Source organism: Protopterus annectens, chromosome 3.part0 (genome assembly GCF_019279795.1).
Source record: "Protopterus annectens isolate FY-2018-M chromosome 3.part0, PAN1.0, whole genome shotgun sequence".
Taxonomy (NCBI): domain Eukaryota; kingdom Metazoa; phylum Chordata; order Ceratodontiformes; family Protopteridae; genus Protopterus; species Protopterus annectens.
Genome location: NC_056731.1, coordinates 54,939,178 through 54,951,137, shown reverse-complemented (window position 1 = coordinate 54,951,137; position 11,960 = coordinate 54,939,178). Strand labels below are relative to the sequence as shown.

The 11,960-nt window shown below is 39.2% G+C and overlaps 1 protein-coding gene across 5 annotated transcripts in view; it reads left to right on the top strand.

Moving 5' to 3' along the window:
• Window positions 1-10,454: 10,454 nt before the first annotated feature.
• The window catches only part of FHOD3 (formin homology 2 domain containing 3), a 3,141,544-nt gene continuing 3,140,038 nt past the window's right edge, over window positions 10,455-11,960 (top strand). For 3 of the 5 annotated variants that reach the window (XM_044064578.1, XM_044064576.1, XM_044064574.1), the window contains exon 1: window positions 10,456-11,001. In XM_044064578.1, coding sequence (XP_043920513.1) covers window positions 10,837-11,001 — 165 coding nt within the window. In that variant the 5' untranslated portion in view covers window positions 10,456-10,836. Of the gene's footprint in view, window positions 11,002-11,960 lie in introns of all 5 variants that reach the window. The other 2 variants (XM_044064575.1, XM_044064579.1) reach the window with 2 other exon arrangements.

Sequence of the window (11,960 nt, the reverse complement as noted above, 5' to 3'; positions counted from 1 at the left end):
AAATTAAACGAAAACACACACACAAAAAAAAAAAAAAAACACAACACTAACCATTTTTATGCAGTGGGGCATCCACCCCTGCACCCCCATGCCCCTGCTACTTTTATATTCTCACTCTGAGATTGCACTACAGTGAGGAAAAGGGAATATTCCCTTATCCCCACTGTGCCATGATCTAAGCAACAGCCCCCATTTCTGTTTGCTTAGGTGCCTTTTCACGAAAGTGCATTTCGGCAAAACTGCACTTTCACAAAATAGAGCTCTCCTAATTACGTTTTGCTGAAATGTAATTTTGTTGGGTTGAGGTAGACCCATATATGCATATATATATATATATATATATATATATATATAACACATATGTAGGTATATATATATATACAGATATATATATATATATATATATATATATATATATATATATATATATATATGTATATACATACCACACACACACACAGACACACACACATACACACACACACACATATATATAAAACATACGGAGATATATATATATATATATATATATATATATATATATATGTGTGTGTGTGTGTGTGTGTGTGTGTGTGTGTCTGTTGGGGTTGTAGTAGGATGCACTATATGCATCTGTTAGCAAAGAACTAAAATACATCAGTGTGGTCATTATTTATTACAATCACACATCTGAGCTGGATGCAATCAACATACTGGGTGTTACTGGTGAGCATTTGTACACGTGTGTGGGAAGGTTGAAGTGATTTGTACTTTGTGTGACAGGTGGTGTGCTATACTACATTACTACAAAATTATTTTATTATATTTAGTCATTTGATTATAATTAGACATCTGTGATGCACACAGTCACTAAAGTTACTGCAGGTGGGTATGGAGGAAGCCTGTTTATGAAACTGACTGACCTCTGCTGTTGTTTGATCACAGCAAGCAGTTGTTGATCTTGGTTGGCAGCAGTAGTGTGTAGTTGAATAAAACAAGCTGAAGTGCATTACTGTCAATTCTATTATTATTTTTTACTTGATTTTATGCAGCCATCTGAGCTGTATATCATCATTTAAGGAATCAAAATGAGAGGGTACAGAAACAGTCTGTGAATGAAAGTATCTTAGTAAGCTGTTTCTTGATCACAGGCAAACATTCATTGATCTGTCATAATATATCATCATCCATAACAGTTAGCCTTACCCATTCAATTATTTCCTACAGTTTGAAGTCAACAACCACTACACACACACACACACACACACACACACACACACACACACACACACACAGTAAGGGAAACTGAAAACAGATATTACCACACATCCAAGGTATTGTGAGGCACCAGTCTAATGAGCGCCAGTATCTGTATGCATGCTAATGTTTGTGCCACATACAACCCAGTGGTTGTTATTGCACTTTTGAACTGCCATTTTTGTTGGCAATCATTTTAGCCTTATTTCACACACCCTTTTTAGCTAGCTGGGTGTTTTTTCCTACGTCCACTGTAAATATTTTTGGTTTATTGGTTTATATGATTTTTATTTGTACAACAAAGAGGCAGTAAAAATATAGGAGTGGTGAAGCCACTAGATTAATATGTGAGTGCACGCCCCAGCAGTATGAATAAAAATCATTACCTGTCCTTAGATGCCGCACATTTCGTTTGTCTGACTTATTTCCATTTTGGAGGTGATTTTTTTTTCTATATATTGTAATATTGTAAAAGTGTAATTTATTTACAAGCAAAAAAAAAAAAAAAACTGGAAATACTGGAAAATGTATGTATGTATGCATGTATGTATTTATGTATGAATTTTGTTGACCAGGGTAGAGTAGTGATCCACATGTACCATTTGCTGACTTAGCCCAGGGATTATAACTATTTAGTTTTTAATTATTTTTAGGCTATGAGTTTTTCATAGTTTCCACTTTTTGTTGACAGCTGAATGCTCTACAACTTTAATTTATGTAGTAAAAGTAACTACTATCATGTTTTGCTTCAATGTCATCCACATTAGTTTGTTAGAAAATGTGAAAAATTACCTTTTACATTTCATTTTGCTCATTAATAAAAATCCAGATACTTAACGCAGGAAACACAACAGCTTTCCTGCACTTCAAGTTCAGACCCGATGAGGACTGAACTCACAGAGTTCAGCTTCATGGTGCTGATCTCTTAGGTCACTGTTTTCCATAGGAAATTGCTGCTGATGGAGTTTCTAAGTCTGCACTAGTAGTAAGTCCTTGTTTTATGGATTCTACCTTTTGATTATATTTGTTCAGCTGTGAAGTTGGTATAGATAAGCCCTGCTACACTAGAGTTTGATAGATTTTTCCCAAGCAAACCACCTAGGGTTTTGTCAAGCTGAGTTTTTGATAAGCTGACTTTGGTGGGTTGTGGTCTTAATGAACTGGAATTTAACAAGCCATACTTGAAAGAAACATCACTCTTTTTATAGCACTGTGCATGCTGAACAACTTCTATAGTCACTGTACTTTTATTGCCTTATTAGAATACACGGAAGACCCTTGTTATGCACAAATCTTGAACAGATATACAAATACATTAAATATAAACAATTTCAGTGGCATAAAAACAAAAAGTCTCTGCTTCATGTTTTCATTTCTCCACAAAATTATGTACAGTTGCAGTTTACTTGGTTGACACTTGCTTGTGCAGTGCAAGTGAACTGAGGTAAGTTTTGAGCAAAGAGTTGTTTGTGTGAATGCTGTTTTAGGTGACTGCTGATTAGTTGACAAGAGTTAAGTGGTAGGGCTGGGAGTTTATGTATGAGTGTATGCGTGCTTCAAGTGTAGGGTAAGGGTTAGGAAAGGGGAAAGATTTAAAGATTTAGAGTGTGAGTGTGTGTGTGTGTGTGTGTGTGTATGATGAGTGTCTGACTGAGCTCTATTGTGTGGTGGTAGTGTGTTAAAAAGTGCTTTTTTAAGGTAAGCTGCATATTAAGGTTAAGGGCAGGGTTATGTTAGCATTACCAAGGTGGAGCAGGTGTGAAGGAAGGATGATAGAGGCTTCATGGAAAGAATAACAAAGCATACTATTAAGAATATGAAAAATATGTCTAAGTATACCTATACTGAGATATATATATATATATATATATATATATATATGAGTCTATGTTACTTGATAGAAATTTCACACTCTTGAAGAGGAAACGTAGAAACGCACTTAAGTGAAAGTATACTACATCGAAAGTGCACTTTTGCAAAAGCCGATTCAAAACAAACTACTTTAAACACTATTTTGCAGGGGGGGTAAGCCCCCCTGCATCCCCCACACCCCCCTACTTAAATATAATAAATGCAAGATCGCAGTACAGTGGAGAAAAGGATATATTTCCTTATCCTCACTGCAATGTGCTTCCATAAATTGGCTTATGCGAAAGTGCACTGTCGATGTGGTGCACTTCAGCTTAAAGAGGGTCGATCTTCTGTTTGTCGAAAAAGTGTGTTTTTGTCAAACAAAAGTAGACCCATATATATATATATATATATATATATATATATATATATATATATATATAGATAGATAGGAGTCCTACAAACAAATAAAAGACAAATCATATTACTCTTTTCCAAGCAGTGAAGTGCAGTCTCGGAGTTGATATATTTAAGTAGCATGGGGTGTGGGGGGATGCAGTCCCCCCCACATGGGGGTGCAGGGTATCTTGCCCCCTGCTTATAACTGAAGGGTTTCTGTATGTATGTGGGGGGATGCACATGGGGGTACAGGGTGTCTTGCCCCTTGCTTATAAATGAAGGATAATATGCTTCTGTATGTACTTGTGCTGGAATATAGTAAGTGTTGCTATCCTGTGTGTTTTCAGTATTATGAGATTCAGTATTTTGAGTTTTCAGTATTTTGAACTTTCAAGATTTTGGTCTCAGGATTTTGGGTTTCAGGTTTTGGGCTTTCAGGATTTGGTAGCACTCCTACATATATATATATATATATATATATATATATATATTTATATATATATATATGTATATATATGTGTGTGTGTGTGTGTGTGTGTGTACACATATATATATAGGATCACAGGATCATACAGTAGGAAGTTACTAGGATAATGGCCCTAGGGCCCTTACAAACCTAGCCAAGTTCTACCCTATTTCCACTATCAGCGCCTATTGCTCCTGTCCAAGAGGGGCACAGGTGGAAACTCGGGTTGAATTTATAGTTACTCATCCATTCGTCCAGATTGCATTTGAAGAGGGCCAATGAAGTGCTCTGTTTGACATGAAGTGGGAGCCTGTTCCAAACATGTGGTAACCTCTGGGAGACAAATTTGTCCCTCCAGCAGGTTCTATTAATATCACATGTTAGGTTAAGGTCTTAGAGTGAATAACCCATGTACCATTTAACTTGCAGATATGCAGCATTTCCAATAAAGCAGGGTCAAAGATCATCTTATATGCAAGGCAGAGATCGCCTCTGAGTAGTCTGTATGAAACAGAATAAAGACAGTGATGTCAGATGATCCACATAGGACAGATGCTGAAGACCTTGAATTTTTCTTGTGAGGAACCTTTGTGGTCTCTCCAATTGTTGCAGGTGTTGGAAAGGTACATACCAAAAGGAGAGCTGTACTCAATTATTGGCCTGATAAGGGAAACGTACAGGGAGGTTATAACTTCTTTTTTTCTGGAGGCAATGCTCTTACTTATGTGATGAACTATATAGAATACCCTTCTTACCACTGTAGAGACATGGTGACCAAAGGTAAGGTTGCTGTCAACCTGTGTGCCTAGGTCTCTCACCACTGAGTGCATACTTAGGGTGTTGCTATTGATGTGGTAGTTAGCAGGAACATCGCTCTTACCAAAAGGGATGATAATACATTTTTTGCACTGAGTTTAAGGCAATGACTTTTGCACCAATCATTTGTTTGTGTAAGACCCTCTTGTAGGATGTTGAAATTATTTGGAGATTCTATGACCGCTCCCAGTTTGCAGTCATCAGCAAACTTTGCCAGCCACAGACCTTTAATTTTTGCTTATACTTCAGAGAAATGTATTCCAAACAAAAGCAGTCCCAGGGCTGATTCTTGTGGAACACCACTGGTTATAGGTCTGCTGTTGGAGGTGGATTCCCCTATTTTGGCTATATGGATTTTATCAGCGAGCCAGTTAGCAACCCATCTAGCGATATAAGGGTTGATACCTAGCTGGGTGAGTTTGTCAATGATGCCTGAGTGGGGGATAGTATCAAAAGCCTTGGCTAAGTCTAGGTGCACTGTATGCACAGATTTCCCTTCATCCAGGGCCTTGGTGACTGGCTTGAAGAAATCCACCAGGTTTAACAGCTATGATCTCCCTTTGACAAATCCATACTGAGTAGGGTTAAGTGTTTGGACATTATCTATATCTTTGTTGATAAGGTCAATCCATACTGAGTAGGGTTAAGTGTTTGGAGATTATCTATATCTTTGTTGATAAGGTCCATGATGATCGCTCCTTGACCTTATAGATAAGGCTAGTCAGGCTAATACGTCTGTAGTTCTCAGGGTCAGTGGAAACACCACCTTTGTGCATAGGAATAATGGTGGCCATTTTCCATTCAGCTGAGACAAAGCCAGAAGTTAGACTATGATTGAAAAGAGTACCCAATAGTGTTGCTAATTCTTGTTGGAGTCCATGTAGGATGCAGCCTGAGATGTTATCAGGCCTCATAGATGCTGTATTTTTGGTCTTAGATTGGGCATTTATGACCTGCTCTTTAGAGATACATGGTAGGGGACAGATGATAGGGATGTCATGAGGTATGTATGGCGGGGACAGGGGAGTGAAGTTTTCATAGAACCTGTCAGCTAACAGGTTAGTTATGTCCACAGGCTCGGTATATGTGGTATCGTTAACTACCACTTTGACACAAATCTGGGCTTTTTTTTTTAGGTTATGGATGTAACTAAAGAATGCCTTATGGTTGTCCTTAGTTGAGGAAGCTCATTTGGATTCATAGTTTGCTTTGTAGGACTTCACAAGAAGTCTTATTGCTTGCTTAAGCTGATGAGGGTGTGTTTGCAATTTAGGGCTTTCTCCATCTTACTCTTAGACAGCAATTTCTTCCTCTTATTGTAAAGTCTGTTAATGGCAGTTGTCCACCAGGCAGGTTTGCTCTTCCTTGAGGAGCTTGTTTTGGTCCAATCAAGTTTGGCCAAGTCAATGCTGTTATACAGGTGTTTACATAAAGCATTGATGTAAAAAAATCAGCATAGTTGCCAATTCCATCTGAGGGGAGAGGTGAAGCTATTTATACCATCCCATAAGAGGTTATAATCTGCTTTGGAGAAGTTTTTTTATTTTAGTTGCTGCTAGGGTGGGTCAGGTGTGATATTTATTTTGAATAAGGCTGATTTGTGGTTAGATCTCACCATGGAAGACCTCACAGTGGGGGTGCTGCAGTGGTCCCCCATATTGGTAAGCACCAGATCCAGGATGTTCTCACCCATATGGGGCTGTCAACCATCTGGTCCAGGGCATTGGAGTTAATGAAACTGAGGAACCTTTAGGCAAGTGAGTTTCAGCACAAGTAATTTACCCAGTCAATGGATGAGTAGTTAAAGTCTCCCAAAACCATGGTGTTTGGATGTATCTTGACATACTCAGGTAGATCCAAATAAGCAGAGTGGGTGTCCTGATTCATGGATGAGGTCCTGTAATAGGCAATGACTTGAATAGGTGTCATACTTACAGTTAATTGCACCTGAAATATCTCTAGGGAATCATACTGTTTAATCAATCTGGAGGTGTATTTATCTTTAATGAATACTGATACACCACCTCCTTTAGTTTTCACAACTTCAGTTTGTGGCCTGAACATGTGGTAGGAGCTGTAACCTGGTATGGCTGAGGTGCTTTCCACAGCCTTGGACCAGGTCTCTGTGTCTGCACAAATGTCTATGTCTTCCAAGGTGAGTATAGTTTCATGTTAAGACTCCTAGTGTTTAACAGCATAACCTTGAGGTTGTTTTTTAGATGGAGTTTTTACGTCAGGAAATTTGTCCTTGAGACACTGTCTAAAAAAGGTACAATCCAGGTGGCAAGAGCCTTAGCCAACAGCCGAAATTCCGGGGGTGACGGATGAATACCATCTCTGGCAAAGCATCGAGGACTGTTGATTATGTCATCCCAGGATGACAGATACTCGATCCGCTTAGAGTGACACCAGAACCTAAGCCAGTTATTGAATTCAACCATTTTCTGTTGGTATTGAGGCATCATCCTAGGTGAAGGTAAAATGCTGCTTAAGGCTAGGGACTTACCTGCCTGAGCACATAGTCCAAGAGCTCAGTTATGTCTCTCTTCATAAAGACCAGAGAGGTACGTCTCAAGTCATTAAGTATTTAGAGAAATGCTTATGTAATAAAGAATGATATGAGGTGCATGGTAAAGAGCGAGGTGGCAAAGGCTAAGGATAAGGTGTACAGAGAGTTGTATGAAAGGTTGGACACAAAGGAGGGAGGAAAGGACCTGTACTGATTGGCTAGACAGAGGGACTGAGCTAGGAAAGATGTGCAGCAGGTAAAGGTGATAAAAGATAATGAGAGAAACATACTCACAAGCGAGGAGAGTGTGTTGAGCAGATGGAAAGAGTACTTTGAGGGGTTGATGAATGAAGAGAATGAGAGGGAGAGAAGGTTGGATGATGTAGGTATGGTGAATCATGAAGTGCAATGGATTAGCAAGGAGGAAGTAAGGATAGCTATGAAGAGGATGAAGAATGGAAAGGCTGTTGGTCCAGATGACATACCTGTGGAAGCTTGGAGGTGTTTAGAAGAAATGGCAGTGGAATTTTTAACCAGATTGTTTAATGAAATCTTAGAAAGTGAGAGGATGCCTGAGGAGTGGAGAAAAAATGTTTTGGTACCGATTTTTAAGAATAAGGGTGATGTGCAGAGCTGTAGTAACTACAGAGGGATAAAACTGATCAGTCACAGCATGAAATTATGGGAAAGAGTAGTGGAAGCTATGTTAAGAAGGGATGTGATGATTAGTGATCAGCAGTATGGTTTCATGCCAGGAAAGAGACTACAGATGCGATGTTTGCTCTGAGAGTGTTGATGGAGAAATACAGAATAAGGACAGAAGGAGTTGCATTGTGTCTTTGTGGACTTAGAGAAAGCATATGACAGGGTGCCTAGAGAGGAGTTGTGGTATTGTATGAGGAAGTCAGGAGTGGCAGAGAAGTATGTAAGAGTGGTACAGGATATGTACAAGGGTAGTGTGACAGAGGTGAGATCTGTAGTGGGAGTGACAGATGCATTTTAGGTGGAGGTGGGATTACATCAAGGATCAGCTCTGAGCCCTTTCTTATTTGCACTGGTGATGGACAGGTTGACAGATGAGATCAGATAGGAGTCCCCGTGAACTATGATGTTTGCAGATGACATTGTGATATGTAGTGAGAGTAGGGAACAGGTTGAGGAGACCCTGGAGAGGTGGAGATATGCTCTAGAGAGGAAAGGAATGAAGGCCAGACAGACTATGACAGAATATATGTGCATGAATGAAAGGGAGGATAGAGGAATGGTGAGGATGCAGGGAGTAGAGTTGGCGAAGGTGGATGAGTTTAAATACTTGGGAGCAACAGTTCAGAGTAATGGCGGGTATGGAAGAGACGTGAAGAAGAGAGTATAGGCAGGATGGAGTGGGTGGAGGAGTGTCAGGAGTGATTTGTGACAGACAAGTACCAGTAAGAGTGAAAGGGAAGGTCTACAAAAGGGTAGTGAGACCAGCTATGTTATATGGGTTGGAGACAGTGGCATTGACAAAAAGGCAGGAGTCAGAGCTGGATGTTGCAGAGTTAAAGATGTTAAGATTCGCAGTGAGTGTGACGAGGGTAGACAGGGTTAGGAATAAGTATATTAGAGGGTCAGCCCAGGTTGGATAGTTTGGAGACAAAGCCAGAGAGGCAAGATTGCGTTGGCTTGGACGTGCTGAGGAGGGATGCTGGGTATATTGGCAAAAGGGTGCTAAGGATGAAACTGCCAGGTAAGAAGAAAAAAGGAAGGCCTAAGATAAAGTTTATGGATGTGGTTAGAGAGGACATGCAGGTGGTTGGTGTGACAGAGCAAGATGCAGAGGACAGGAAGAAATGGAAACAGGTGATCCGTTGTGGCGACCCCTAACCGGGAAAAGCCAAAAGAAGAAGAAGAAGACCTGCTATAATGATTGGTACAAAGTTATACTTTTCAAGGTGTGAAGTTATAATTAGAACCTCTTGAGATTCACTGTTGATGACATAATTATTACTGCACATTGTCAAAGTAACATTTTCTGGTAAATGTTGATATGCTAATTATTATCCTCTCTATTGTCCTGTTTGTGTCATACAGCTTTTTGGTGCTGCATACTTTTCTAGGCTGCACTTGATAAGCTTGAAGTACTATATTACAATAAAAAGTGTAAACTAAAATATATTTTCTTACTTGATAGTTTTGAAAAATTAAACAATGCAAAACTGTGGTTCATTTTCCAATTATACACCAAATCAAGCAGTAGATAAATGACAAAAACTGGTACATAATAAATAAAAATACAGTATCTAGTATGTTACCAGAAAATTATACGTTTTGAGGTGTGTACCTGTAATTATTACCTTCTGAGCTTTGCTCTCTAGCTATAATTAGTCACAGCAACTTGAGAACTGTAATTTCATGGTAAGAATTGATAGCATTAGTTATTATTGCTGTTTTAAAGATAGTCACCTTAGGTAAAAAAAATAAAATAAAAAAAAAAATGCCAGACAGGGGTCCAGGGAAGTAAATATTGTGGTAAGAAATATCCAGGGAATTGTTATGGCTAGGCTTGTATAGGCTCTAGGACTGATAGCCTAATACCAGCCTATGAACCTATAATAAATACAAAACAGATTTTTTTTCTGTCTTTCTCTCTTTCTCTCTCAGATTACCTGCACAAATAAATGTGTCATACAAAGTATTTAATAATTTTGGGATGAGTAAAAAAAAAAATTGCTTTGCTTTTCAAGTTATTTGACTTTGGATATAATGAGAAGTGACATTTAAATCAATTCCAAGAGCAGGATACTCCTAATATGTTATATAAGTAGATTTTCGCTAGAGATAAGATAGATAAGTCATAGATATAATTATACATTATTAGATATATAGATAGATGTAGATATATGTAGATAGAGAGACACACATAAACACATAAAGGAATCTGAGTTTATTTATTGGGGATACTGAGTAACTGCAGAGTCCATATGCACTGCACCAGTGAAGTTCCATTTTCTATGGACCCTTGAACTGCAGAGCTGAATTATTGTTACGTCGAGTTATTTGCTCCCATCCGTTAAGTGATGCTTGCAGCTTTGAAAGACTTGGAATTGAATTTCAACTCAGGTTTTTGCCGCTAGATGGCGACAGACACAAATCGCGAATAAAATTCCTTCAGTGCAGCGCAGAATTCCTGACGCAGCCAATACATGCCTGCAAGTATGAGGATGGGGGAGCTCTTTTTGCCTTACCCTCCCCTCTTATAGAAATCGAATCTGGTAATTTCCTTAGCAGCAGTGTGACAGCACCTAGCTTCTGATGTCCTTGGAAACAACTCTCCAGCCAAGGGGGGTTTGTCGGCCTAGCTGCAAACCAGTAGTAATCCTGTGGATCTGATGCACCAAAGCGTACAAATCTGTTTAACATTATGCTAAAGGAACCTAAAGTGAAGTGAAAACTTTGCATACAACTAAGGAGCTGAAACTTTCCAACCTGCTGTCTGTTCCCTGGAGGAAAAGTGTGCATCTTCAAAATCTCTTTAGGATACGTTGGTGTTTCTCCCTTCTAACCTTTGCATGGATACATCATGGCTACATTTGTTTGCAGGGTGCAGTTTTTAGATGATACCGATCATTTTAACAGTACAAATTTTCCTGAACCTACCCGTCCACCTTTTTACACTTTCAGAGAAGATATTCCTCTGATCAATCAGATTGCAGGGATACACAGACTGCTGAAAGCACCCCACAAGGTACTGTATAATAATCGCTGACCTGTTACTTGTTTTCATCATCCTGATCTTTCAGTATTGATTGTGTTGTCACACTTCTGCATTGTTTAACTTTGTGTTGTTTTAAAAGTGCAGTTTTTCTATGACTTTTGTACTTTCCCGACACAAGCCTCAGATACACTTTTCTACTGTTGTACTGTGAGCTCGTTTAAATGTACAAAATGATTCATGGGTGTTTTGAAGATGTGACAAGACACGAGTTGAACTTGAGATTGAGTACCTTGTGAAGTGTTTTAAAAAATACCATGTCAGACTTCTGAATTGGCTTGACCCGCTAGTTGAATCGATTTTCAAATTGTACACTGGAGCCGGTATAGTGTGTCAGACCGCATTTTAAGAATACAGCGGTGGTAAAATAATGTTTGTTTTTGTTAAATGAGTAAAACCTATAGTTGCAGTGCTCCTCTGTCATTTGATTTTGCTGCTCATCTTGTCCTGTGTGAGCTTCGTGCAGGCTAAAAGGATCGAACTCAGCTCTAAAAGGTACCGTGAAACCGACCGTGAAGGGTATATATATCACGTATGACCCCCTTCCCCTGAAGAATCAATCATTTTCGAGGTTATTATATTTATTCACTTTCTTAGATGTAAAGACCCCCCCCTTTCCACATTTGAATACTGCACCCCGACAGATTACAGCTCTGTAACAGGGTATTCCCCTGGATGCACAGTGCACACCCACACACCTCCCCTGTCCTAAATACTATTTCTCAACTTTTAGCACTCACATTAGAGTCTCCTGTCGACCAGAGCCTAGAAACAAACTCAAAACAGAAATGGTGTTGCTGCTTTCCCAGTGGGGTTCTGTGAACGCTGGAGGTAAAACCTTAAATGTGACAAGTGTTTGTTTGTGTGTTGGGGGATGAGGAGGCATTAGATGTCAAAAGTTTTACCTCAAGAATCAAGGGAAGTCATATTAT